This window comes from Hydractinia symbiolongicarpus, chromosome 7 (assembly GCF_029227915.1).
Source record: "Hydractinia symbiolongicarpus strain clone_291-10 chromosome 7, HSymV2.1, whole genome shotgun sequence".
In the NCBI taxonomy this organism is placed as follows: domain Eukaryota; kingdom Metazoa; phylum Cnidaria; class Hydrozoa; order Anthoathecata; family Hydractiniidae; genus Hydractinia; species Hydractinia symbiolongicarpus.
The window spans coordinates 8,145,763-8,172,686 of record NC_079881.1 but is presented as its reverse complement, the minus strand read 5'-3'; the positions used below and the strand labels follow the sequence as shown (position 1 = coordinate 8,172,686).

At 32.5% G+C, this 26,924-nt stretch overlaps 3 protein-coding genes across 4 annotated transcripts in view; 2 read left to right on the top strand and 1 right to left on the bottom strand.

Annotated features, from left to right (window-relative positions):
- Window positions 1-7,124: 7,124 nt before the first annotated feature.
- Window positions 7,125-11,988, top strand: LOC130648826 (lysophospholipid acyltransferase 7-like). Of its 2 annotated transcripts, XM_057454928.1 has the most exons (5): window positions 7,125-7,482; window positions 8,030-8,156; window positions 9,035-9,585; window positions 9,759-9,905; window positions 10,674-11,988. In XM_057454928.1, the coding sequence occupies exons 1-5, from the start codon at window positions 7,268-7,270 to the stop codon at window positions 11,014-11,016; spliced, it is 1,383 nt and encodes a 460-aa protein (XP_057310911.1). In that variant the 5' UTR covers window positions 7,125-7,267; the 3' UTR covers window positions 11,017-11,988. The 2 variants fall into 2 exon arrangements, with proteins under 2 accessions (XP_057310911.1, XP_057310912.1); XM_057454929.1 differs by lacking the exon at window positions 8,030-8,156 and having other exon boundaries at window positions 7,141-7,482.
- Window positions 11,989-12,592: 604 nt separating this feature from the next.
- On the top strand, window positions 12,593-17,210 carry LOC130648825 (lysophospholipid acyltransferase 7-like). Its single transcript, XM_057454927.1, has 5 exons — window positions 12,593-12,927; window positions 14,367-14,493; window positions 14,726-15,282; window positions 15,904-16,050; window positions 16,667-17,210. Exons 1-5 carry the CDS (start codon window positions 12,713-12,715, stop codon window positions 17,052-17,054), a joined length of 1,434 nt encoding a protein of 477 aa, XP_057310910.1. The 5' UTR covers window positions 12,593-12,712; the 3' UTR covers window positions 17,055-17,210.
- Window positions 17,211-21,963: 4,753 nt separating this feature from the next.
- The window catches only part of LOC130648717 (sorting nexin-14-like), a 28,662-nt gene continuing 23,701 nt past the window's right edge, over window positions 21,964-26,924 (bottom strand). The window contains exons 22-36 of the mRNA XM_057454790.1: window positions 26,782-26,839; window positions 26,522-26,543; window positions 26,398-26,447; window positions 26,209-26,309; window positions 25,559-25,711; window positions 25,275-25,354; window positions 25,027-25,075; window positions 24,734-24,756; window positions 24,102-24,193; window positions 23,925-24,018; window positions 23,574-23,644; window positions 23,341-23,436; window positions 22,928-23,019; window positions 22,791-22,850; window positions 21,964-22,408 (exon numbers count right to left, since the gene is read on the bottom strand). Coding sequence (XP_057310773.1) covers window positions 22,391-22,408; window positions 22,791-22,850; window positions 22,928-23,019; window positions 23,341-23,436; window positions 23,574-23,644; window positions 23,925-24,018; window positions 24,102-24,193; window positions 24,734-24,756; window positions 25,027-25,075; window positions 25,275-25,354; window positions 25,559-25,711; window positions 26,209-26,309; window positions 26,398-26,447; window positions 26,522-26,543; window positions 26,782-26,839 — 1,059 coding nt within the window. The 3' untranslated portion in view covers window positions 21,964-22,390. The remainder of the gene's footprint in view (window positions 22,409-22,790; window positions 22,851-22,927; window positions 23,020-23,340; window positions 23,437-23,573; window positions 23,645-23,924; window positions 24,019-24,101; window positions 24,194-24,733; window positions 24,757-25,026; window positions 25,076-25,274; window positions 25,355-25,558; window positions 25,712-26,208; window positions 26,310-26,397; window positions 26,448-26,521; window positions 26,544-26,781; window positions 26,840-26,924) is intronic.

The window sequence follows — 26,924 nt, the reverse complement described above, 5'->3', positions numbered from 1 at the left end:
ATATTTTTAATGTTTTTCTTTTTCTTTTTCCACTTTAAATTATGAAGAACGTTGTGAACTGTTATTTATAGCAGTACATCGTCTTCGTCGGCAGAGTTTGTTGCCTGTGGCAAAGCGGCTAGCGCTTACTTGACGGCTAAACAAGAGCATGATGCAGCTAATAAATTACTTTATATTCTTCTTAATAGTTCTTAAAAGAACTGTTTTTTTATGCTTCTTTGATATTATATAATTTATTTCTTGTTCGACTGTTCCTTTCTTTTCCTTCTGGCCGCATAATACATTAAAGTGCATTTCGGGCAGGTTCGGGATCGTGAAAATCTTTGACTGACGTTTTTATTGGCTTATATCGACCACGTGACCGGACGCAAAGCGGGGAATACGGGATTTTAGGCATTCTGGTTGGCCTAGCGCTCTCAGATATGATATCCAACCCCGCCCCAGGGCTCTTATTCTCTTTTTGACAATTTCGCCAGGTGGTGTGCATATATATTTAACCTTTTTACGATCATATAATTACTCCAATTATATGGGTGAAATATGTTTTTACATTTCATACACGACGTAATTGCATATAATTGATCCAATTACGTTGACTATTGTTACAATCAACCCTTTGAAGTATCAGTAGGAAAAAGTTCTTTGAAGTAAAAAATATTCTTTTAGTTATTATAAGTAACTATAACTAACTATATGTCAAGTTTAAACCTTACAAATTTATGTTACTGTAAATGGAAAAAGTAAACATCAATCTATCATGAAATAAAAAAAAAGTAATAAACTGCCCTTTTCAAATGTGAATAAAATTTGCTGCGTTGGCGCCTCAAACGAAGGGTCTTAAAGTAAGCCAAAATAGCTAAAATGTTTATATAATTATTAAAATTAACATTATTTTTGTCAATATTTACAAAAAAAATAATAAAAATCTATCATAAGCTACACAAATGCAAGAGAAATAATGCTGACGTCCGCAAAGAAATTCTGACAAAGTCAGCATTTGAATCATGATTTTTAATTGTCATGTGATAGATATCATCCATACCAAGTTTTATAATTTATAACCTAACACAAGGGAAGTTATGAGGTTAGGGCACTAAATTATTGTGCTTGAGCATTTAATACTTTATTCCGCGTTTATTTACTTTCGCAGAATATCTCTTTAGTGATGTAGCTATGAATGGGTATCCGATTTGCCTTTTTGCAAAAGTAAAGATTTACTTCAAATGGTCTGCTAGAACGTTATCTTCTTCGCGCGCGATATTTCTTAAAAGTATCTTTCTAGTGATGTATGCAAGCTTATATTCCACCTCTGCTTGTCTACTGTATCGTACATATATTTTATTTGTCTTGTTCTGCTAGGGCATCTAATATTTCAATGGAGCTAAAAATTCTCGCAAAATTTCCTTTTCATTGACTTATGAATGGGTCCAGCATTTCTGCTTTATTACTGACCAGAAGATGGTTTTCCTTTGAATTTATTTGCCCTTTTAAAGGATCTAAGATTCTATATTGTGTAGTGTATTGGTCTGGTTTCGGACCTTTGATGTGTCATTACGCAGGAAGGTATTTGTCCAGAACATCGTATCTCTTGGTGTATCGATAAGTATAGAACAATACCACTTGTTTAATGTATAGTATATCGTCTTCCCTCAGATTGTCATGTTTTAGGACATCTAATAATGTCAGCTCGAATGAACATAGAATCGCTTCTAATGAAGTATGAGTGGGTATAGCACACTGCTGTCTGTTCAATGTATTGCCTTAAGACTTTTAATATGTTTTTTCGCGAGAGGATATTCGTCCAGAATGCAATTTTGGTATTTTGTCAAAATATCTGTTCTATTAGTGGATGGATTTGTACCCTACCTCAATACCTCTATAGTGCAACGTGTTCCCTCAGATTGGTTTATATTGTAAAGCCTTCGCATTGATTGGTCTGCTTTAGGACTGTTGATGCGTCATTTCCAGGGAGGGTATTTCTCCATAAAATTGTTTCTATTTGTGTATGGATGTATTTCCAGCATAAGTGTTTGTGAAGGGTAAAGTATAAAATTTTCTCTTTGATTGGTCTTTTAAAATATCTCAGATCTTATTTTGCACATACCTCAACTTCTAAAATAGTTACCTTAAATGACGTATGGATGTGTCTCACATTTACAGACTTCTTTTAATTTTTCTGCTAGGATTTCGACCTTTACTTTCATCCATGTATTGTAGAATATCCCATTTACTTACTGGTTTAGGGAGGCTTTATTTGAATAGATCTATTAGGTCATTTTTTAAATAGTCTTATCCAAGCTATCACTGTCGTCTCTATTGCATGTGCATAGGTATAGAACAAAACCGCCTTTTTAGTGTATCATATACATCTTTCCTCAAATCTAACAGCTTAAGACTTTTACTGTGTCATTTGCGAGGGGGTATTTGTCCAGAATATTGTTTCTATTGGTGCATAGATGTGCACCCAATCTCACTGAATGTTTAATTTAAGGCGTAAAGTCTTCTCTTGATTGGCGTGCTTCATCTTTTCGCGGAAGCGTATTCGTCCAAAGTATAGTGTCTATTTGTGAATGGATTGTTATCCAACATCAGTGTTGGTTTGGTTTATAGTGAATAGTTTTTCCTTCGATTGGTCTGCTTTGGGACTTTTGATGTGTCATTTTCTTGGAGGGTATTTAGTCAAATTTGACTTCTATTGGTGGATGGATGTGTATCCAACCTCAATATTTGTTCAATTACAGTGTAAAGTCTACACATTGATTAGTCTGCTTTAGAACTTTCATTTTTTTATATCGCGGCAAGGTACTTGTCCAAAATATAGTGTCCCTTTGTGTATTGACGTGTATCCAACATCAGTGTTTGTTTAGTTTAAAGTATAAAGTCTTCTCTTGATTGTCGTGCTTGAGAACTTTTAATGTAGGACTTTTGATGTATCATTTCGCAGAAGAGTATTTTGCCATAATATCATTTCTATTGGTAAATGGATGTATACTCAACCTCAATTGTTGTTTTTTTCAATATGTGATCACTTTGCATTAATTGGTCTACTTTAGAAATTTTGATACGTCATTTCCAGGGAGAACACTTGTTTCTACTGCGGAATAATGTGGCATATTACGTTGGTTTTAGCCTATCTACAAAAAAATGCATTTGTTATGTAGCGATAGAGAGTATTATAAGGGTAACATGCAATATTATGCGATATTACGTTGGTTATGGATTATTGACAGAAAAATATAATATTGTTATGGAACGATTGAGAGTATTATGAAGGTATTATGCTGTATTATGTGATATTACGTTGGTATAGCCATCGACAAAAAAAATTTGTATTTTTTATGGAACGATAGAGAGTATTATGAAGGTATTATGCAGTATTATGCGATATTACGTTGGTATGGCCATCGACAGAAAATTTATGTATTTTTTATGAATTATGAAGGTATTATGCAGTATTATGCAGTATTATGCGATATTACGTTGGTATGGCCATCGACAGAAAATTTATGTATTTTTTATGAATTATGAAGGTATTATGCAGTATTATGCAGTATTATGCGATATTACGTTGGTATGGCCATCGACAGAAAATTTATGTATTTTTTATGAATTATGAAGGTATTATGCAGTATTATGCAGTATTATGCGATATTACGTTGGTATGGCCATCGACAGAAAATTTATGTATTTTTTATGAATTATGAAGGTATTATGCAGTATTATGCGATATTACGTTGGTATGGCCATCGACAGAAAATTTATGTATTTTTTATGAATTATGAAGGTATTATGCAGTATTATGCAGTATTATGCGATATTACGTTGGTATGGCCATCGACAGAAAATTTATGTACTTTTTTTGAATTATAAAGGTATTATGCAGTATTATGCAGTATTATGCGATATTACGTTGGTTATGGATTATTGACAGAAAAAATATGTATTTTTTATGTAACGACAGAGAGTATTATGCAGTATTATGCAGTATTATGCGATATTACGTTGGTAAGGCCATCGACAGAAAATTTATGTGTTTTTTATGAATTATGAAGGTATTATGCAGTATTATGCGATATTACGTTGTTATGGCCATCGACAGAAAATTTATGTACTTTTTTTGAATTATAAAGGTATTATGCAGTATTATGCAGTATTATGCGATATTACGTTGGTTATGGATTATCGACAGAAAATTTATGTATTTTTTATGAATTATGAAGGTATTATGCAGTATTATGCAGTATTATGCGATATTACGTTGGTATGGATTATTAACAGAAAAAATATGTATTTGTTATGTAGCGACAGAGAGTATTATGAAGGTATTATGCAGTATTATGCAGTATTATGCGATATTACGTTGGTTATGGATTATTAACAGAAAAAATATGTATTTGTTATGTAGCGACAGAGAGTATTATGAAGGCATTATGCAGTATTATGCGATATTACGTTGTTTTGGCCATCGACAGAAAATTTATGTACTTTTTTTGAATTATGAAGGTATTATGCAGTATTATGCAGTATTATGCGATATTACGTTGGTTATGGATTATTGACAGAAAAAATATGTATTTGTTATATAGAGAGGATGTCGGATAATGCGGTTTCATTTGTCGGGTCCATTTGGTTGGAGAAGTATGACTGAACGTCTGTCGGACTTTTAATATCGATAAAGTATGAAGGGTACTAGTTATGTTGTACGTCGTGTGTCGGGACCACTTAGCCCGGTGCTAAATGAAGTCGTTCCCGGTTCGATTCCTCTTGACGGCGATTCAACATGGGCGAGTGAATGTTACCATAGCCCGGGTTAACCCAAGCCATGTGAGGGAAATGGAAGATGGCACACTGTGTGGGCCTTTGGATGTTGCCGGGAGTTGTCTAGTAGAGCGCGGGCTCTAATTGGGTCTGCGTAGCTTAAAATGAGCATTAAATACTCTAGGACTCTCCATCTACGCCATGGCCCCTCCTGGAAATAATAGACAGGGTATATCCCTCGATATTTGTGAGGCTAGCCATGTAAAATATGCACATCTATCTATCTATCTATTTGGGTATTCAAATCTCTCTTTAAATAATTGTTTGAAATATCGACTTCAACATTAAATGCTTTAATCATTTTGGATAATAAATGACTTGTACTCCATTTTACAGAGAAATTGGTGACTGGAGAGGATTGCGATTACATTAAAAAGTTATGATATGTTCCTCACTGCAGACTCGTTAAATACTTACTTATGTTGCTTATGTTAACTTTTGAAGTTGTAGCTGCACGCCTGTCGTGGACGACCGACGTCAGTCACTTGTTGCACTTCTTCTACTCCATCTCTAAAGAGAGGAGGATGAGGGTTAGATTGAACTACAGTGACTATACTGCTTTCTGAGGCTTCATTTGTCCCAGTGGGACAAATTTGAGGTTCATTTTGGAGAATTTTGAGAAACTTGTCGAGGGCTGTTTTAAACTTTAAAAGTGGACATGAAGTGATGCTTTTTAGAGACTTGAGCAGGGTGTTGAAGATTCTTGGAGGTTGAAGATTCTTGAAGGTTTGAGACAATGCCTTAAGCTGTTTTCCAACTGTATATGGCTTGATAGATTTTACGTCATTGTTGTAACAAGTACAATTTGAGCTGTTTAAGTGCGTTGTTGTAAGTCATTCTGTGTACACAGTTGATCTTTTTCAGGTAGCTCCATTGCAGAGCTTCTAGTACCTTGATTTGTCCTTTACTAGCAGGAGACCAGAGTTGAGAGGAGTACTCGATAAATATCCCGATTTCTTATCAGATTTAAAATTGTAAACTTTTCTGTTTCATGGAATTCTTTTTTTATTATACACTGTTGATATACATAGTTTTATATTTTTAATATTTTTCTGTTGTTACAATGTGCAAGGGAAAATAGACAAAGCTGATATACCTTGTGCAACCTGCAGGGGATGTTTAAACTTAAAAACTTTAAACAACAGACTGCACAATAGAGTTAACATCCAAGTTCCAGTTACTTAAATTGTCAGAAACATCTTCATAACTGTTTTCACTAATTTTCATGGCTTGTTTGCATCTAAAATTCTTCCAGCCAAAGTTGGTGCTTTCTGCATTTTCTATAACACCATATCGACCAAATTTATCTCAATTTGTTTCTTCCTATCCAATCATACTTATTATCTGGAAAAGTTGCTCCTGTTAACTAGGGTATAGATGGGAACAAAATAGGAATAATTTCCCCAAGTGGAGTAGATCTGTTTGCTTCAAAACAAACAGGTTTATGACAGTGTTTAAAGCATTACAAAATTTAAAATACCACTTAAACAATTCAATTTGTAGAATAATGCCAGCATTGGTTGCACACCACAGCTGTAAACAAAATTCAATTTGAGGTAACACAATGCTTTTCCAAAGGGTTAACATCACTTCCTGGGATCTGGTACGAAAGATGCATAATAAGACAAAATTTTCCCTGTATCAATTACGCTTGGTTTGTGATTTTCAAATGATGCATCATTTATCATCAGTACGCCAAAAAAAAATAATTGATTCTGAACATGTTAGGTAGATTGTGCATAGTTTCAAAAGTATGAGACTATAAGCGAATAATAATACAAATTTTTTTTGTGGGAAAAGTTTTTTTGTCCTAAATTTTTTTGGTCTGAAATTTGTGTTTGCCGAAAGTTTTTCCTTCTGAAAATTTTGGTTTTTCTAATTTTATTCATATATATACAGCTGAAGTTGTCAATTTTTAAAAAAATTAATGCTAATTGGGTTATTGGCCTATACAACCATTTACACAATAATCCAGCCATAATTTGCAATGGTTTCAACGAAGCTGGCATTTCTGAGACTCTATCTATGAGTTGAATCCCAAAGACCCGTTTTTAGATGTTAATTGAATATATGTACACTATATGTTTCTAGCCTTTTTTTGCTATTTTCATTATTATTCTATACTTTTAAAATTTGGTTAAAATTCGTCCAAAAGACTTACCCATGCATTTTTTGACTTTATAAAAATTTTTCTTAAAATTTTTTTCTGCTGAAATGAAAAATTGTGTCCAAAGGTTTTTCTGCTAAAACATTTTCTGCCAAGAATTTTCATTCTTAATGTTTGCTGATTTTTCTTGGTTATAATAATGTTATAAACTAATTTTTTTATAGCTAAAAGTCAAAGTTAGAAATGTGATCCTTTTAAACACCAGAACCAAATGGTACTCTGTTGACAAACTTTAAAACACCAGAACCAAATGGTACTCTGTTGACAAACTTTAATGCAAGAATGGATACACTTGACTTAATATATCTAATGATACTTTTCATATCAATCCCATTTGGTCATATTGTAAAGACTGCTGGCAGTCCTTCTATTAAGAGGTTATTATGTTTTGGTGGTGGCATGGTTATTGTTCTTATTCTCGTTGGTTGGAAAGGAATGATCCACTCCTTTATTGTAGTACTGGGAAACTTTGTTTTAGTGCAAATCTGTGGACCAAGGTGATTAGTTTTGTATTTTTAGACAATGAAATATATTTAGGGATATTATGTGCTCTAAAGAAATTCTGGAGAACCATCATATTTATATTGGAAACCCATTTTAACATTTGCACTGTTTATAAAATAATTTTCCATTCACCAGTGCTTTAGAAAGTGGGATGGAAATAGTTTAGTTTTGTCTAAAAATGGTTTAAACTATTTGTATTTTACACTCTTATAATATGAACATAATTTTGTCTATAATGTTTGTTTTAGTTGCAGAGTTTTGTCTCATGTGGTTGTTTATACATTTCCTTACCTTGTATGTAACCATTTATCACGTACTATAAGTGTGCCAAGTTTGATTCAATTTGAACAATCCTATGAAAAGTTATTGAGGGGGGGGGGACGGAATCTCTTTTTTTTTTTAATAGCATGCGCATCGCACGCGCAGAGTGTATGAGGCGTGTGATCTACTGCACGCCTGCCTAAAATCTTACGAAATGGCCTGGGAATCCCTACAGTTTTGTGTTTTTTAGATTTATTATTCTGTACGATATTTTTTCAGATTTTGTCATTCTGCTTCATTTTTTTTTGTGTTTGGATATTTGTTGTTTTATCGTTTGTGTGCTTCAATGGGCTTTCCCGCACCACCAAAGCATTCAAATGCGGTGCAGCTGTTAGTAACACTAAGGGTAAGATACTAATTTTTACAGTTTTTTATTTACTAATTTTTATTATATTTACATACACTAGCAGCTGTTCCTCTCAAAAGTTCACTTAATTCTTTTGTATGGCACTTGCCAAGGTTTTTTCTGTAATCACTAATTCTTATCGCTTATCAGGAAAAAAGACCCTGTAAGAAAGTTAACGTATTTTTCAATTTTTGTTTTGTTTGAATAAGCAGAAATTTAAAATTCAATTGAAGCTTCACCAGCGCGATGGCTACACTTCCTAATGTCTCCTACAAATAACCTAAAAATTTGGACTCCTTTAAGTAACCTAACATCTAGGCCGAAATATTGATCTATTTTTTTCAAATGGTAACTTTTTGTTATCGCATTTATTAGAAATAAAATTTTAAAGTATATGGAATTGTTTTTGAACATTTTTTCATATTTTTTTCCTAAAATTTGACCTGTATTTCCTAATTTCTCCAAAAAATTTTCTAAAATCTCTTAAATAATAAATTTTTAATTCTGTGACCACAATGACTAAGGATACGTAATTGAAAGTCATTAAGTTTAGGGTGTTACAGGCTAGTTAACTGTTCATTTGACAGGTGTCTTTATAGGACTGCATTCGCTATTCACACAAACATGTTTCTCATATCCTAGAATATATAAAGGTCTCGTTTGTCATCCACATTTAAATAAATTACTTTTAACAATACTGTCGATTTGACAAAATATCTCTTCTTCAAAATATTTCTGTAATAAGCCCTTTATTCCATGAACATTTTTTGCTTTAGTAATTTAGTTAATAATAGATTCATTTTGCATCCAGATTTTCAAAATAAAGTTTATCACCATCTAAAGGTCTACAAATTTCTAGTTTAACAAATTTGATTTAGATGATCAACCTTGCATTTGAGTATCACGATGCAAACGAGAGAAAAGAATCAAAAGACGACAGTTGGGAAAAGTTTAGAATCAAAAAAGAATTTTCAGCCTCATTATTTGATTACTTTGCTTATGGCTACTGTTACATTGGCTTAATGACAGGCCCTTTTTACACTTACCAAACGTTTCAAGATATGCTGTACCAGGATGGAAAAAAAATATCTACAGTGTGGCCAGCTATTCGCAATTTGAAATATTTGCCAGTTATCGCAATACCTTATCTTGTACTTAAATCTAAGTTTCCCCTGGAATACCTTGAAAGTGAGGAGTGTTTGCAACAGGGAATGATCCATACTTTGCTCGTAATGGTTCCTGTTATGGCCTGGTTTCGATGGAGGTTTTATATAGGTTGGTTACTTGCAGAGTCAATGTGTATGTCAGCTGGTCTTGGAGCTTACCCATTCGAATGCAAAGCTAAACCTGGTCTTGGTCCAACATATGCAATTCCAAGTGGTGTGGATTCTGAGAAATCTGCAAAACAGCATGATGGTGATACACATGAGTAAATTTCTTTAAACATTTATATCTTTATTCCATTCTACCTAGAGTGGCATTTTCACTTATCTGTAAACACTTATTTGTTTCCAGAAGTATACCTTTACAGATTCAGTCATGAGTATCACATTACATCTGTTTATTCTGAATTACAAAATATAATGAATTTTTTTCATATAGCTTTGCTACGACACACAATATTGAAATCTTTCACTGTGAATACTCTGGCTCATTAAAAAGTACTATGAAGATATGGAACATGACTGTGCAATGGTGGATGGCAACTTATATTTACAAAAAACTGTCAATCAAATCCAATCAAATCAGGCATGTTTTCACTTTTTCCAAAGACTGCACTTTCAAGAGTTTAAGGATGGAAAAAGTTTTAAAAAAAACTAAATTTTGGAATTTCATTTTGTAAAAATTGAAAATTTATTGATTAATCTGACTAGCCATTAGTCAAAAAAATCAAATGGCTAATGCAAACTAACTTTTTCATACTCTACTGACCAGTCTATTCTACAAGTTGTTATACACTGAAAGTTTAGTTGGATCTTGTGGCCTGCATCAACTTTTAAAAAATCAAAAAAGTCAGTGCAGGAAAATTTAAAAAATAGAAAAAGGATCATAGCTTATATAAAGCAAGCCCGTCTGCACCTAGTATCAGTGTACAATTGCCCAATAATTTGGTAAATATTACTTTTTTACATTTTTTTAAGGAGCATTTTACTTTTAAAACTGTTCTTTCCAATGAACTAATTTTTATTCCAAAATGTTTCCTCAAAATTGAAGGATTTAGCGTTACAAAATGTTCCACTCCATATGTTTTTGTTCTCGCGATTAAATTTTTCTGTGCACGAAGAAAAGAATTTTCTGTTTACGCAATATTTTTATATTCTTATTGTAACAAATATTTTCACAAAATAAAAATGATTTATTAAAAGTATAAAACAAGTTTGACACCATAAAGTGATTTCTCAATAACCAAAAATAGTTATTGTAATAAAACCTGAATGCCTAATCATGTTATTTGAACGCCTTATTTATATGAACTGTGGGAGACATTTACACAAAATTGTTTTTATTTTTTTTTAGAATGGTTTTATTATTAGCTGTAAGTGCTTACTGGCATGGATTACACGCTGGTTATTATGCCTCGTTTCTGTCTGCACCGTTATTTATATTTGCTGAGACAAGAATATCTCAGCGCGTGACACCATATTTAAGCGAATCACAAAAATACTGGTGGAGTTGGCTAACTTGGTTTTTTGTGTTCCGTTATTTAGAGTACATTGCTATTCCGTTTATGTTTTTGAAGTTTGAAGTTTTATGGAAAATTTGGAGCAGAATTTATTTTTGCGGGCATGTTTGGACGATAGCGTTAGTTTTTATCTCCATGTTAATTCCTGTTAAAAAAAGCGAGAAGAAATCTAATTGATAATCAGTGGAGTGAAGTGGATTTGTAAAAAATGTTATGTTTATGATTCATCATCCTTATAGATTGGGTTTGGGCAATCAGCAAGTTTCTCTTAAGATAGACTTCTTGATGTAATATCAAAGGCTTAATACGCACCAAAAGGACCTAATTATATTTTTATCTTCATTCAAATAAACATACTTTTGTGTGACTAGGAATATTTAACTGAACTTATTTACGTGTGACCAGGAATAAACGTAGAGATGAAAACTTCCACAGAAAATTTAACTTTTAAGTAAATTTGAGTCTGTATAGTTAATGACATTGTAAATGTAGTATACATCAATTTTGAATATTTATAGTATTTGTATTTTTGATACTTTATAAAATTATTTTTGTAACTTTGGGATATTTATATGATTTGCTATGAATCAGAACCATTGACACCTGATGATCATGACTGGGCGACGGAGCACAAAATTTATTTTCATGCCTTAAATAGCATTTTTATTTTGTCATTCTTTAACTTGAAGAAATGCTTACCTAGAAAAAACATAACGGATGCGAGACATTACGGTGTTGTTGGTTCTGTGCCAGTTTGTGTAGTTATTTTTCTAATAAACTTTAATTTTCTTATTTTATTGTTATTAATTTTAATTTTTTGTATCACAGGGTATTTAATTTTTGGAAAATCTGTGCTTCAATTTATTTAGCTAAATGGTTTATGATGTGAGCTTATTTTTGGGTTTAGTGACTTTTATGAAATTTGATATTGGGAGGGGAGGGGGAATTTTTATTGTTGTAATTTATTTCAAAACAACACGCAGATGGAGACAACATGGAAAGCATTCAAATCGATTTATAAGTTTTATATGCACTTTCATTTATCTTTCAATTATTGCCATATTTATATGTAAGAATTTTTGGGTGTTATATTTAATACATGTATTTTAATATTTTAAAACATATTTCTGTTGCTGTATATTATTCCAAGTTCTATTAGTGTTTTTTTTCTCATGGAAACCATGAAATTGTATAAAAAACCTGTTCAAGATTGTGAAAATAGTATTGAGAAAAAGGTTATAGTAATCCTGCTTTGTCCAAAAATTTAAGGTCTTGTTGTCTGTTATATCCAAGAATGATTATTAAGTAGATGAGATACATAGATTATTCTTTTTATATTACCCATTATTGTTTAAGAGTGTGTTTTCAGTTTATTGAAGTTTTTTTAGTATCCAGTATTTTGTGTAGCAAATGGAATTGTTTTTTTTATTTTGTTTCTGATAAATGGTTCTTATTTTGACAAAAAAGACAAACTTTCTTAGTTTGTAAGACACGTTTCATCTTGAACGTCAAGACATTTTCAGTTAATTTAAAATATGTACAAGACTGTTTTATAAGCCATAATAATAATAGTTTCATATTTGTAATAATTTAACTGATAGTTATCAGAAATTATGATTCAATAAATGCTTTCCTTTTATAAATCATACTAAACTCAAGCACATTTAAAATGATGAAGCTTATAGCTATAATTTTCCATCTCCACTTAATCGAAAGGACAGGGCGCCAAAATGTTTAAATAAGCACCATGCTGAAAAAGGTGCTATAAGTTAGAAAATTATAAGTTAGTCATATACTGTATATATGTTCAAACTTGTTTTTAAAAAAGTTGTTAAAAGTAGTTAAAAGCTGTTCAAAGCAGTTAAACGAAAATATGTCGACAGAAGATATAATTTACCTTCTTCTTTTGGTGTTGTCCATTCCGTTTGGTCACGTGGTAAAGTTGGCAGGCAGTCCAGCCATCAAGAGGATGCTTTGCTTTGGTGCTGGTGTATTCATTGTCTTGTTGTTGGTTGGTTACAAGGGGATGATACATTCGTTGGTGACTATCCTTGGAAATTATATTTTGTTACAACTGGTTGGGCCAAGGTTTGAGCAAACGTTTTATACTCTGTTCATTACTTCTTAAAAACATTTTAATTCTTGTGTCTGAAATTTTTTTAAAAACTTGATTTCGTAATGAAACGCAAACTAGTTAGTGATATATTTTCCTCTGTAAGCATACTGCTTACAAGCATATTGCGGCTCTGATAGGTGAATTTTTAAGCATTGCTAAGCATAATGCCCATGCCTTGTTGAATCATTCTAATGTGTGGTTTTCTTATGCTATGGGTGTTGTCATTCGATAGTCTAAGCCTCATTACACTGTCTGAATGTAGCCTTGTGTAATTATACCTTTAATTTTGTGGCTGTTCTTTTAAAGTAAAGGCAACTTTAAGGTGTTTTAATTTTTTTTCTTTCACAAGCATAACGAAGACATATTTTAATCCTGATTGTGTTTTTTTACATATGCATATCCCATCCAAATTCATTTTCTTGATGTTTTCACCCACATTGAATATTTGACTAGACATTATTTACTGAATTTGTAGGCAAATGAATCTGTAAAGCCAACCTCCCCCAATAAAAGTACATTCAGATGAAAGAGCTTGTTGTTCAGGAATTTTTATATTTATTTGAAATATTATGATTGGTTCTTAAGTTTTTGGTCTAATTATGCATGACATCATAAAACTAGCTTTGAGTGGGTGTTGTATTTCTCAGTTTTATCATGGCATATAGAGTTAAAAATATTTTTTAGCCATTAAATTTGACGTTGTGAACATTTTGAATTTCAATATTTAGTTGCTATAATTATGCCCAATAAAAGAGCGGAATTACATTTTTTAAGCTAGTCAATGACTTTATAATTTTGCGAAACTTCGAGAACAAATAAATTCTTTTAAAAAAATTAAAAAACATTCCGAGACAACTTTCCAAGCTTGTATTTTTGCACCTTTAAGTAGTAAAAAAATTCCTAAATCTCCTACTTTTTTTTTTATTTTGCGTAGGACCGAGTGAGTATGTGTATTTTGCAAATCGTTTCTCAAATCCCTAATTTTTAGATTCAGCGCTACGAACAAGATTGCCGAAGCAGGCTGTCCGATAGTTTATTCTGATAGTTTATCGAATCACTTCTTTTTTCACGCATTTTATTTCCTTTTCGATTTTTATTTTCATTTTGTTTTCTCTTCACTCCATATTTCGCAGCTACTGCCAATTTCTCTTTGCGATGTGTTTCCCTTTGGCTTGCGCTAACTGAATGAATATTTTTTTTGTCATTTAATACTTAATATATATATATATATATTGTTGATAACATTTGAATTTATTTTATATTATTTTTAACGGGTTGAAGAGCCATTGTAATATATGGATACCCTGAAATACATTTTGCTTACTTACTTACTTACTGCTTGATCAAAACTTTTCACATCGGAATTTTTTTTGTTTTTTTTATTCTTAGATGAATTTATATTATTTTTTAGACATTGTCGTTTGGTTTCGTTCGTGTACGTGTTTGGATATCTCTTCTTCTTTCGAACGTGCAGTCGATTTGGTTTTCCCGCGCCGCCTTCTCATTCGAATGCTGTACAACTATTGGTTACATTGAGAGTAAGTGTTTCGTGTGTTGGTTGCTTGATTATTTATTCTGAAATAGATGACTTTCCAATGTTTCCATAAGTTTATGAAACTTTGTGGATTTTATACACACGAACAGATTCTTGTAGACGAAAGAAAGGGCTAGGTAAAATGGCTAGTAAGAAAACAAACTAAAAGCACTAGACGTGATGAGTCATGGAAACGAAGTTGATAGAACCGAATTTTTTTACTTTGTTTTACATAGATGATCAACCTTGCATTTGAGTATCACGATGCAAACGAGAGAAAAGAATCGAAAGATGACAGTTGGGAAAAGTTTAGAATCAAGAAAGATTTTTCAGCTTCATTATTTGATTACTTTGCTTATGGCTACTGTTACATTGGCTTAATGACAGGCCCTTTTTACACTTACCAAACTTTTCAAGATATGTTGTACCAGGATGGATCAAAAATATCCACAGTGTTGCCAGCTATACGTAATTTGAAATATTTATCCATCTTCTGCGTCCCTTATATTTTACTCGCAAAGTATTATCCGTTGAACTACCTGGAAAGCGACGAATGTTTAAACCACACATGGGGCGTACTGTATCAACTCTGGATTCTATTTCCGACATTCACGTGGTTCCGATGGCGTTTTTACATCGGTTGGATGTTGGCTGAAGCTATGTGTATAACCGCAGGGCTTGGGGCGTATCCTTTTGAATGTAAAGCGAGACCAGCTTTGGGTCCCACTCAATATATCCCTGATGATTTTGATGCTGAAGAATCAGCAAGGCAACATGAAGGCGACACACACGAGTAAGCTCTGATTGTTGTTGTTGTTTTTATTGTTGTTGTTGTTTATTGTCGTTTTTGTTGTTGTTTTTGTTTATTGTCGTTTTTGCTGTTTTTGTTGTTTATTGTCGTTTTTGTTGTTGTTTTTGTTTATTGTCGTTTTTGCTGTTTTTGTTGTTTATTGTCGTTTTTGTTGTTGTTTTTGTTTATTGTCGTTTTTGCTGTTTTTGTTGTTTATTGTCGTTTTTGTTGTTGTTTTTGTTTATTGTCGTTTTTGCTGTTTTTGTTGTTTGTAACGTCTGCATGTTGTAATTTGTATTAGGCTGTGCAGTTAAGTATGATTCCTGTGCATTTTTTCTTCTTTTTTACGCAAACGCCTAAACAAGAAAAAGTTGTTTCAGTACACTTATTTCGAATTAGTTTTGTTTGAAGTGCCTCAGCTTGATTTCGACTCTTTTTAAAATAAATGGATGTGATTTCTGACATCCTTACCTGAAACTTAATAAGATGTGAAAAGTTTCAGATTCATACAAAAAACAAAGTAGACATTTGCTCGAAAACATTCGCGAAAGTTATTCCCTTAATTTTTTCACTTGCGAAAGTTTCTTCCTTTAAAGTCAAATCTATATACTCGCTCTATTTCAGCTTTGAAACGACACACAACATTATCATATTTGGTGTGGAGCTAGCTCCTACCATGAAGCAGGCTATGAAAGTGTGGAACATGACCGTGCAATGGTGGATGGCAACTTATGTTTACAAAAAACTACCAATCAAATCAAATCAAATCAGGTATCTTGTTTTACTTAGTCTTGAATAATATGATTTCACATTTCAGTTCTCATAATTAATTACTATTGTAAGACTATTACCAGTGATTGTCCCTTCAAATTTCTCTACATAACTAAGAGTCTGATGACAAGTGATTAAGAGAGTGCAACAATAAGTAAGAGTTAAATAAGTTGAGAAATTTAAGAAAAAGTGGAGAGAAAGTGGAGAGAAAAATAAAATCTGATAATACCCGCCCGGTTATTAAAATAAAATGTTTAATAAAATAAATAAATAAAATAATAAAAAAACCTATTAGAAGGCTTAGTTACAACCTCAAGTTCAAGTTGTTTGGTACTGACATCGATCACATGGTTATACGTTTCCTCATATACCTTATCGGCCCTTTTAACATCGGCCCTAAGTCAGGTTTATTTTTCCGACTGGCGGGTATAAGGGCCGACATTAAATGGGTCCGGCGTTAAAAAGGTCTTTTTTCAGAAGAAAAAGCAGCGTTAATTTACAAAGTGTTCTAATCTCTTTGTGACGTGTGCACCCGATCTTCAAAGTTGATAAAAAATAAACAATAGTAATGTGGCCCTACTAACGCAGTTATACTTTTTGATGTATTCCTTTTAAGAATGTTCTTGTTGCTCTTTGTGAGTGCGTTTTGGCACGGTGTGCATCCAGGTTACTACGCAACCTTTATGTCAGTTCCAATGGTTGTCATGGGAGAAACTCGAATGACCAATGCTGTTAAGCCGTACTTAAGTGAAAAACAACAGTATTGGTGGGATTGGATCACGTGGTTTTGTTTATACAGATCGTTTGAGTACCTTGGAGTAGGTTTTATGCTGTTGAAGTTGGAATCTATATGGAAAGTTTGGACGAGGATGTATTTTATTGGACATATATTTATAGTTTTGTTTATCGTTCTGCCATTTTTTATTCCAAGAAAGAAGAAAAGACCAGAAACCGATAATAGTATTAAGAACGACGAGAAAGCTGAAAAAACGAAAACCCTTTAAAAGAATGTTTCTAAATAAATTTTTTAGGTATATATTTTAACAAATCTTTAAAGAAATTAGATATTATGAAAATAGTCGTGATAAAAAAAATGCCGTAATGTGTAGATTTCCATAGGGCGGCTGCAATGATGAGCAAAATAATAATGAAAAAAGAAAGGTTAATTGTTCTACCTGTGTACAATGCATCCTAAACGACTGTAGAGTATTGACTATTTGGCCATGTTTCAAAAATTATGAAAAATCTGTCTATGTTTCCTTAATTTGGTCTACGATTGTGGACTGAAAGTAAGGGGGAAGGACCGAGCGTTTCCTGGAGATCGGCATTACATGCAAGTTATCCACTCTGAATTGTTAAGACATGTCGAAATGTTAGATATAAAAATATTAGAATTTTAGGTTAAAATGGTCAATCGGAACTATTTTCTTAAAATATAGGCAGGGTTAAATTTCGAAGAATTTGCATCAGTTTTTTTTGTCTATGCTTGTAATTAAAGGAGTGGTTCACTTTAAATTCATTAAATTTTTCTTCTTTAAATTTTTGTTTTAAATGCTTAATATATTTATAAAAATACATTTATTTTTCTTTCCAACTAAAATTTATGCAATAGCCTATTTTTACAGCTGTTTTAAACTAATTAAATATTCTGACATCATCGGGCATATGTTAAAATGGGCTGGTGTGTTGTTGTTGATTTCCGCCAGCGAAGGCGGGATCTTTAAAATCACCTGAGGAGATAGATTGAGAGATAGAGACAGCGCAGCTAGGCTGGACGTCCGAAACTTATCCAGGCTAAAGCCTAAATCCTCTGAGACGAGGCTAAAATGAGTTTTAAGCCAATAAGAATCCTAACAATGCAACAAATTATTTTATTATCCAATGAACAATACTTTATTTTAAGTTTATATGCTATCGAAAGTTAAGTGTAGCATAATGAAGATCGTCTTATAATGCGCCATCTTTGATGTTATTAACGTTTCCCTTTAATAATTACGTCATTTCCCTCTGTACAATTTTGCAAGCACGTAGACTAAAGCTATATGCAGCAGAACTAATTTATTATTCATGAATTTTAATTTAAAGAGGATTGTTGAGGCTGAATATCTTTGGTAAAAGATAATATATTATAGCTATAAAATCATATCAAGTGTTTTATAAAAGAAAAAATAAGAATATGTAGTTTGAAAATAACCTCTCGTAACTGATTATGTGAAAATAGTTTGCTGCCACCAAAGATATTTTCCAAGTTGTTTTTCAGAGAAAAAGGAGAAAATCGATAAATTTTCAGCCTTGCTGTTGTTTTCATTTTGTTTTTATTGTTCATCAATTTTCAGGTTTATTATTTTTCTTTTAAAATTGTTCTTACAGACAAATGAAGTTTATGTAAGTTAAGTTAGCTATGATTTACAGTTACAATAATAATCAAAAATTTAATTTTAAAATTTTAGAATATTCAATGAGTTTGTTTCCCCATATTACTCAGTTCTCTTCAAAGTTCAGTACTTTTTCAGATTATTGCTAATGGCGGAAACTTTAAGCCGAAGGCCTTCTTGTTGGTTGTAGTAATAACACTTTTACAAAAAAAAGAGAAAAAAATATCAGTTTTGTTCGTTTTCCGTCAAATATGAAAAAAATGGTTAGGTAACATTAAAAGAGAAAACCCACCTAAAGAGGTGAAGATTTGTCATCAACATTTTGAGAATTCATGTTTTAAAAAAGATTTACAGGTCTGTATAATCCATATTTAGGTTTTAAGAAAATACAATGTCCAATACGTAAAATTTCGGAGAAAAATACCTGAAAATCGGGGAAATCTTAGTCAAAACGGGATGATATGAACTTAATAGCGATAAAAGAAGCAGTCGCCACGGGAGAAGAGTAAATTAAGCAATGCTCACGGTTAGAAATTTAAAAATGACGGTATGATGTAAACAATAACGAAACAAAACAGAGAGAATGGGATATTCATCAGTGATCACATAAATGACAGCGATGCATTGTATTGTCAATGCAGTGTACATAAAAATGGAAAAAAAATCCTTAGGGAATAATTTACCAGCTCCAAAGTATTGACATACATGACAGTGTTATTATTAACGATGTTGTCTCTGTCCTCGGCTACCTGAAGATTTTTGGTATGGTCTACATCAATAACGGTAATTTAAACATGGCGTATATTAAACTGATAATACACTATATTAATACTAGTCGTTAGCCCGTGGAAAAATCCACGGGTTCGCTCGTCATTTAAATTCACCTGTCGCAACAAAGTAGACAAAAATATATCGCATTTGGTATTGGTGCGTGAATTAAATATCCCTTGACTCAATATTAATGCGTTACGGTATGCTTTTTGTTTAATTTTTTAAATATATTTTTGCTCTCGCATGCGTCGATCTTACTTATAAATTTTTTAAAGAGAGTTTTCGGTAGAGCTTTTGTTAGCAACTAAATATTGTTGACATATATTTTGTTAGCTAAACGAGTGAAATGCTTTTGTATTTTTTGATTAGTAGCTAGCTAACCTAGCTAGTGCTTGTGAACTATACCACTACCCTACTTGCTCTGCTGTAACTATAACAGGCTGTAGTTAGCTGTAGCAGGAGCTAGCTACAGCATCAGGAGCTAGCTAGCTAACTATAAGCCTATAGCTAGCTACAACTGCCCCTAATTAACAGAGCTAGCTAGCTAGCCTATAGCTGGCTAGCAGCTAGCCAGCTATAGGCTAATTAGCATAATAATCTAGGCTAATTTGGATGGCGAATGCCTAATTAAGCTAACAAATTCCAAATCAAAGAATCCTATTTTTGCGAATCATTTGTTTTCCACCATTTTCACCATCAAAGCATACGTGGCTTGAATCACCCACGCAAAATCGCTTAAAAAGTACCAATCTCTCCCATGCCTTTTCTAAATTATTTACATAGCTGCTACGCAGAGCTTAGCTTTATATCCAGGAAGGTAAAATGATAGATTTAGTGTTTGCGTATCAAAAGGGGATGAACTGGGATCTTTAAAAAATGTTATATATAGCCTAAATATTGCTTCGCCTTACTCTTAAATCAGAGAATCGCCTAATTAGCATAATCTGCCTAGTTAGCAGTTTCTTTACTGCACATTAAAAAGATGTGTGTGGGCAACATTACAAAAAAGTCCCAGATCCTCCATCGACATTCTTGTTGGTGCCGTTGCATGGCAAACATTTTAAAATTATTTCTGCAGACTGCAATATATTTTCCTACGAGTTTATTTAGCTAACCAGCTGATTATGGTTTCTGGTGAAGTTTAAATCTGTTATGTTGCATGAAGTGTATTACATTCCCCTGTAGCAAGAATGTTCACAAAACCTTGTTTTAGATTGAACTCATCTTGATGCGCATTAAAATTCCATTCAAATTACTATTGTTTCGGCATCCCTTTGATATCCATGCATGATGTGCATTTCACTGGATTTTTACAAAAAAACATTAGGTAATCCTTTAGCAGAATATTTGTTTATATATATATACAAGAAGAAAAATGGTCCGATGGTATTGATCGTCTTTTGATACATTTGGAAATATGATGTAAAGTTGAAATAACACCAGAGAATCCTGCTGATTTATTTAGCTAAATTTTGAAGTAATGGAACCATACATGTGTATATATAGCTATATTTGTAAATTGTATATAGCTATAAACAAGTTTTGGTTTACATCTTTCTTTTTTGCGCTTGCTCAGGCGTTTTCCCGGGCGGGAAGTGTCACGTGAAAATTTTAATCCATTTACAGGTCCGTATTTTTCAGGGTAGTCAATATGATTTGAAAGAAAACGCACCGTTCACCCATTCGCTTCTTCATAAATAAGAGCTTAATTTTCCACAGAATCTTTGTTTTCTAACTTCAAACCTGTCATATTGTGTAGTTTTAGGTGAGTTTCTGCTATTTAGCCTTACTTTCATTCAGATACTTGTAGTTTTTGTTTAATCAAAGCTTGTTTTGTGAGAGTTTGGCCGTGAAACGTGTCTGAAAATTATACCACATGACAATCTGACCGGGAAAAATTTTGTAAAACCAAGACCATATGTAGTGTAAATTCCTTATTTATAGATTATTTTATTAAAACAATTAAATTGACCTTTTAACTTTTAACTGGATTTCTTTAATTTGGCGATCTGTTGTTTATATATTTTTTCTTGTGCTAACATACGCAAATGGTCCTGAAAATCTGTTAAAATAATGGCTGAGTAGTTCTTATGCAGCGATGTTGAAATGGTGTAACCTTTACAATTATAAATTTAGAAATTAACGTTTTATATAAGGTATTTGAATTTTTTTGCAATATGTACCTTTTCACCACACAAATTTTTTAAATTTAGGCCATAATGCCAATGTAAGAATGCATAGGATAAACTGAAGCTTTTGCTGTTCATTTATTTCTAATATAACAGAGTTATAATGAGAAAAAATGTTGCATTTATTATAGTGTATTAATTATTGTTTATCTTATGAAGTCTATTTCATATTCCTATACAAGTTCTTTTTCTAGCATCGACAGATTTTCATGACCATATTTTGGTTGATTTATAAGATCGGATTAACCAGTGCTCAAACCAACTGGTTTTCTTGTTTCTTTTTAAAACAAGTCACGCTAAAAATTATGCCTGCGATATTTATTCCATTCGTTTTCGTACAGTACCCCGAATTTTGTCCCCAAAGCTCTTCTTCGCCCATACCAACGGAGAATTTCCGCATATCAGAGGCGTTATAAGAAGCCCTGGGGATGAGTTAACATGATATTGTTCGCAAAAATTTAAATTCCTCTGCAAATAAAATATGTAAAATTTAGGGGTTAAAACATTAAAGACGCTGTGGTAGTGCAAAAATTGTATATAAACCAAACGTTTCGGACAAAAAAAACGAAAACGAAGAATAATGTTATTTCAATTTAATTAAAAAAATATAAAAATAAATAATTAAGTTTTCTTATCATAATACAAATTTGATACAAAATAATTCTTAAGAAAACCAACGAAAAAAAGTGTTTTAAATTTGTGAGCCAACAATTAGGTTATCTGATACGAGGTAAAGAAAAAATCGTCGTACGAAGGCTATCCTACCCTTTTACGACATCATGGTAAAAATTCTTTGATCATTAAATTTCTTCTTATCTACGGAATTTTGTTTCCATTTTTTTTCCTTCAAGGCTTACCACTTTACTATCTTATTAAGTCTCACACATAGGTAATACTTCACTCTAGAAATAATCCCCAGTTTTAAAAGCCGGATAACTAAACAGGCTCTAGTTTGCTGTCAGGCCACGTGAAAGCATTTGAAGGATGACGCCAAGATATTCAAGATCAGCTATTCTTCTCCGTCTGAAAGTTAAGATGGAATCAAATTTAATGCGTGAAGTAATTTCTTGCATTACTTTTACTTTGAAAATAATACTTTGCTTAGAGAAAATTTTTTGATTTTTTGTTGTATTTTTTACAAAATTAGTAGTATTTTTACTAAGATTTTAAATTTTTGTATGCAGTTCTTCTCACAAACTGTGTTCGTGAAAATAAATTTCAAGACTTTTGGAACTCGCGAAAATCTCCTAAAATGTCAAGAGTTGTCGAATTTCTCAAATTTCATAATTTTCGAAATCGACAAAGTTTCGTTCGCACCTTATTCGAACCTCACAAATGTTTTCGTTAAATTTCGTGAATCTTCGTACTTGTGAGCGTTTAAAGTTTCCCTGATAAAAGCGCATACCTGTTGTTGAAGTTCTGGAAAAAGTTCAAAAAGCAGCTCGTCGAATAGTATGAAGAGAAGCTACAACGATAAAAAAAAAGGTAAATTATCATCCGGTCCGGCTATCTTTGTTGTGCTTCAATTAAAACGCTACACACCTGTTTATTTAACTTTGGATACTGAAACATCTCGAATAAAGTTTTAATGGCGTGATCGTGATTGTCGCATCCTATTACGTTCTTCACTCTCTCTAAAAAGTGTCAGTGATATAGATTGTAGCTAGAGATTCTTTCCAGTGGGAGTGTTAATCCACGCTGAGGTAACAAATTAAAAATCTCTTAAATCTGTTAGTGTAACATTTTTTAACTTTTCCCTAGCATAGAATTAACTCCGCCAATCAGATTAAGTAAAAGCGGCCAGCTCAGAATACTCCAGTCCGTAAAAAAGCAACAACAACACGAGCACGTAAAGAAATAAAACATACGAAACCTGGTTAAACAAATCAATAAGCAAATCAATAAGCACAACTAAAAAATAGTATAATAAAATACAATAAAATAATGCGACGTACCAGGAAAGAAGGAGAGCATCTGTGACACAGTTTTATCGCGTCTCTCCACCTTATCGGAATCGGTGCGTGGTGGATCATTATCAAAGAATATTATATCTGAAATATAAAACTCTTAAATAAATCTCCAAAAAAAGGAAGTTTTCTTTTAGAAACTGACAGCCATTTAATAATAACCGAAAAGATAAACTAAATTCTCAAGATTTGTTTTATTTTTAAGAAGGTTCACTACATACCTCGAATTAAATGAATATACGAGACAAGTTGTAATTCAGCCGTAACTAACGAAAGTTTATACGAAACGTATCTAGAAGAAAACTCCGCTTATTATTCCACTCATTGTTGTTATTCATACTATGTATGTATAACCAGAAATCTGGATGGCGGGATTTTAATAAGGAATCCTAATTTTACTAGTAGACACAATTCTTAAAAAAAAAACACCATTCTGAGCCTAATTTTTTGCTTATGATAAAAAAGGTACTTTGACAGACTCAAGGTTCTTTAAAAGTTTTTTTTGACAATCTAAAGCCTTATTTATTTTAGGTCGGCTCATTACGAAAATAGACAAAAAACGGGGATTATACCTTTCTACAAACGCGTCCAAGGTGTTTTTACAAAGATATTGAAAGCAAATTAAGAAATGGTGAAGCCACGATGGAACTTTCACATGATTGCGTGCTATAACGATAAGAGTACGTTCAAAAAAAACCTGTGCGATGAAGCGTAACTTCGAAAAGAACACTGCCAAGAAGTAGCATTACCTATATATAATATATATTGTGTGACACTTGATATAGAATCAGTATAGGTATCGGAACTTGTGCTTGATAAAGATCTCCGAACGTCTCTTGCCCTGAGATAAAAAAACAAGTTAAAAGAACGGGTCTTAGATATTAAAAAGACTACCCCCTGTTGGGACCCTGTAACCCAATTACTTCGCAAAAAAGTGCGCCTTTCTCTAAAGAGGGCATAGTGAGCGTTTTTAATTCACAAAATTCAACAAATAGTAGTTAGTTTTTCAGAAAAATTCGCGAAAATTTCACGACTTTTTTGATAAGAAAACGATTAACCGCAAAATTTGCGGTTTAGCGTAAATTTTTTTTACTAGTCGTTATCTCGTGGAAAAATCCACGGGTTCGCCCGTCGCAGCTAAGCGACCATTTTGCGTGACAGACAGACGGACGGACGGGCAGACGTATACAGGCATTATAATATAGATAATTGACAGAATAAAACAAGCAGTAGCAGACTCTGTTTTAAAGGTGCAGTGTCATCACAGGTTACATAGATTTTCTTAACCTTTTGTGAGACTAATTTCTATTTACAGGGGTAAAAGACAGGCTATTATTTCAAAACATCAGGTAAACCTCATCGTCAGAAGTTAATAACTTACCACGCTGGAGGCGGGAGGTACATCTAAAATGAAGATTATAATATTAAGACTAATACTAATTCTTGTTTCATATTAGTGTAAAAACAAGGACCCTAGCAAAAAAAATTGTAAAAGAACTGTAAAAATTGAATAAACATAACATTAGGAGTTTAAAATTAGCCGCTAGAAGATACATACACAAAGCTCTTTCTTACAAGAATTAGGGATATCGAGACTGAATTCATAAGGAAGTTATGCACATCGAGCAACATTATCTGGTGCTTCTAAAATTGTGTAAATAAAATTGAGCTTACTCTACTGTCTCTTCTTTTGTGACCTGACATTCCTTGAGTTGGTGGACATCTGCGAAAATATGAAAGAGGTTGACAATAAATATTTTAACCAACTCTTGGTGACGAATTAAGAGTAGAGAAAACGTAAGGCAATCTCAGAATACCAAAAAAGTCTGTTCCAGGTGAAAACATTATCAAGACAATGCAACAGATTCCCAGGTGTTGCGTGGGGGTTACTTGTCGCACAAAACTTTAGAAAAGTTACTAACTTGATTGGAAGTCGTTTTTTTACAGGTGGTTCACAAGATGTTATAAATGCATTTAAAAATGGTTCCAGGTTTTGACCTTTCTATATAAAAGAAAAATTAGAAACATTTATAGAAAAGTATTAATTCACAAAATGCTGTAAAAGTCAAGAGTCATCGAAAAGAACCCAGAGAAATACTACACCAGTCTGAAGTTTTTAGCATCAAAAATTACAAAACTAATTTCCTTCTCCCTGGCGTTTTTATTATCTTACAGAGCAAACGCAATCACAACAAAATATGTTTACCTCAACGACAAGTTTACTTTTCAACGAGATCACTTTTCTTCCAGCCTCTTTTCCAACACTTTCTTGCTCAAACATTCCAGTTATATCTCCGCCAGGTGTTAAAAAACTGTGCAGGAGGCTGCTACCACGGAACACTGGACTTCGAACCAGTTTCTAAAAATTAAAAAGATAATCGACTACGGTTAACCGTTTAGCCCGACTATCGATCTGCTACAGAAATATATGTCAATCGGACTTTGCAAAAATATTTGTATAAAATAACAAGTCAAGGACTTTAAATAATTGTTTTGCGCTGATTTAAGTTTGCTAATTTGCTATTAAAACAGAATATTGTCAAAAATTTTGTGATGCTTGTGGTAGTAGGTGTATGGCACCCGGAACGTTGTACATTGTTGTTGATTGTTGTTGATTATGTTCTTATTTTTGTAACTTATACCTGGATCTAATAACTCGTTTGCTAATTTAGTCCAAATGAGAAAAGATCACAAAATTTAATCCACGTCAAAGTTATCCAAAATTGAGGTAAATCCAAAAATTAGCGTTAAGAGGTATTGAATCAGTCTTAGTATGGATAGCCGTACACAGAGAAGATTTAAAATAAACAAACAAACAGAAATTTTAAACAAATATTGATTGCTCGTAGGTCTTACTTGTAAGTACTCTTGCAATCGAAATCTTATTGATTCCAGATATCCATGGTCCTTTTTCAAGATGGTTCGTTTGGGTGGCAATTCTGCTTCACGCACAGTATCTACAAATCAATCATAGAAATGGAGGGTCAGTACATATTCATTGAATTACAAAGCTGCAAATCAAAAGAAAGTATAAACAGGACATACCATGAAAACGTCGAAGTTTTGCATCAAGAACGTAAAACTCATTGTATTTTCTTAAAAAGAAGACAACATTACAACTAACTTCGTCAACGGAGCTTTTGACACCATTTGTTTAAATGAGACTTACCTTACAACTTGCCATTTTGATTCTATAAATAAAATATAAACAAAATATAAAACAGTTGAAAAAAAAAATGTAAAAAATATAAAAAGATGTAAACAAAAGATAAACAAAATAAAAAACAAAAAATACAAAAAATACAAAAATATAAACAGAACATACAGAAAAAATACACAAGATACGAAGAAAAATTTCAACAAAATTTAAGTAAAATATAAACAGTTAAATGATGAAATAAACGGAACATTAAATAAACAATCGCTCACCGTCCATAGTTTCGCGTTTACCACCGATGCGTTCTACATTGATGACAAATACATAAACCTAAACACATGGGTGGTAAAACGCAGTGACAATAAATACAAGGTATTTGTTTTGATGACTTGAATAATAACACTTAAATAACTTC

Excerpts from the sequence above, each read along its gene's own strand:
- LOC130648826 (XM_057454928.1), top strand. The coding sequence starts at position 7,268 with ATGGATACACTTGACTTAATATATCTAATGATACTTTTCATATCAATC. Across the intron at positions 8,157-9,034 it reads AGCTGTTAGTAACACTAAGG|ATGATCAACCTTGCATTTGA; the intron begins GTAAGATACTAA and ends AATTTGATTTAG. Across the intron at positions 9,586-9,758 it reads CATGATGGTGATACACATGA|CTTTGCTACGACACACAATA; the intron begins GTAAATTTCTTT and ends TTTTTCATATAG.
- LOC130648825 (XM_057454927.1), top strand. The coding sequence starts at position 12,713 with ATGTCGACAGAAGATATAATTTACCTTCTTCTTTTGGTGTTGTCCATT. Across the intron at positions 12,928-14,366 it reads TTACAACTGGTTGGGCCAAG|ACATTGTCGTTTGGTTTCGT; the intron begins GTTTGAGCAAAC and ends ATTATTTTTTAG. Across the intron at positions 14,494-14,725 it reads AACTATTGGTTACATTGAGA|ATGATCAACCTTGCATTTGA; the intron begins GTAAGTGTTTCG and ends TGTTTTACATAG.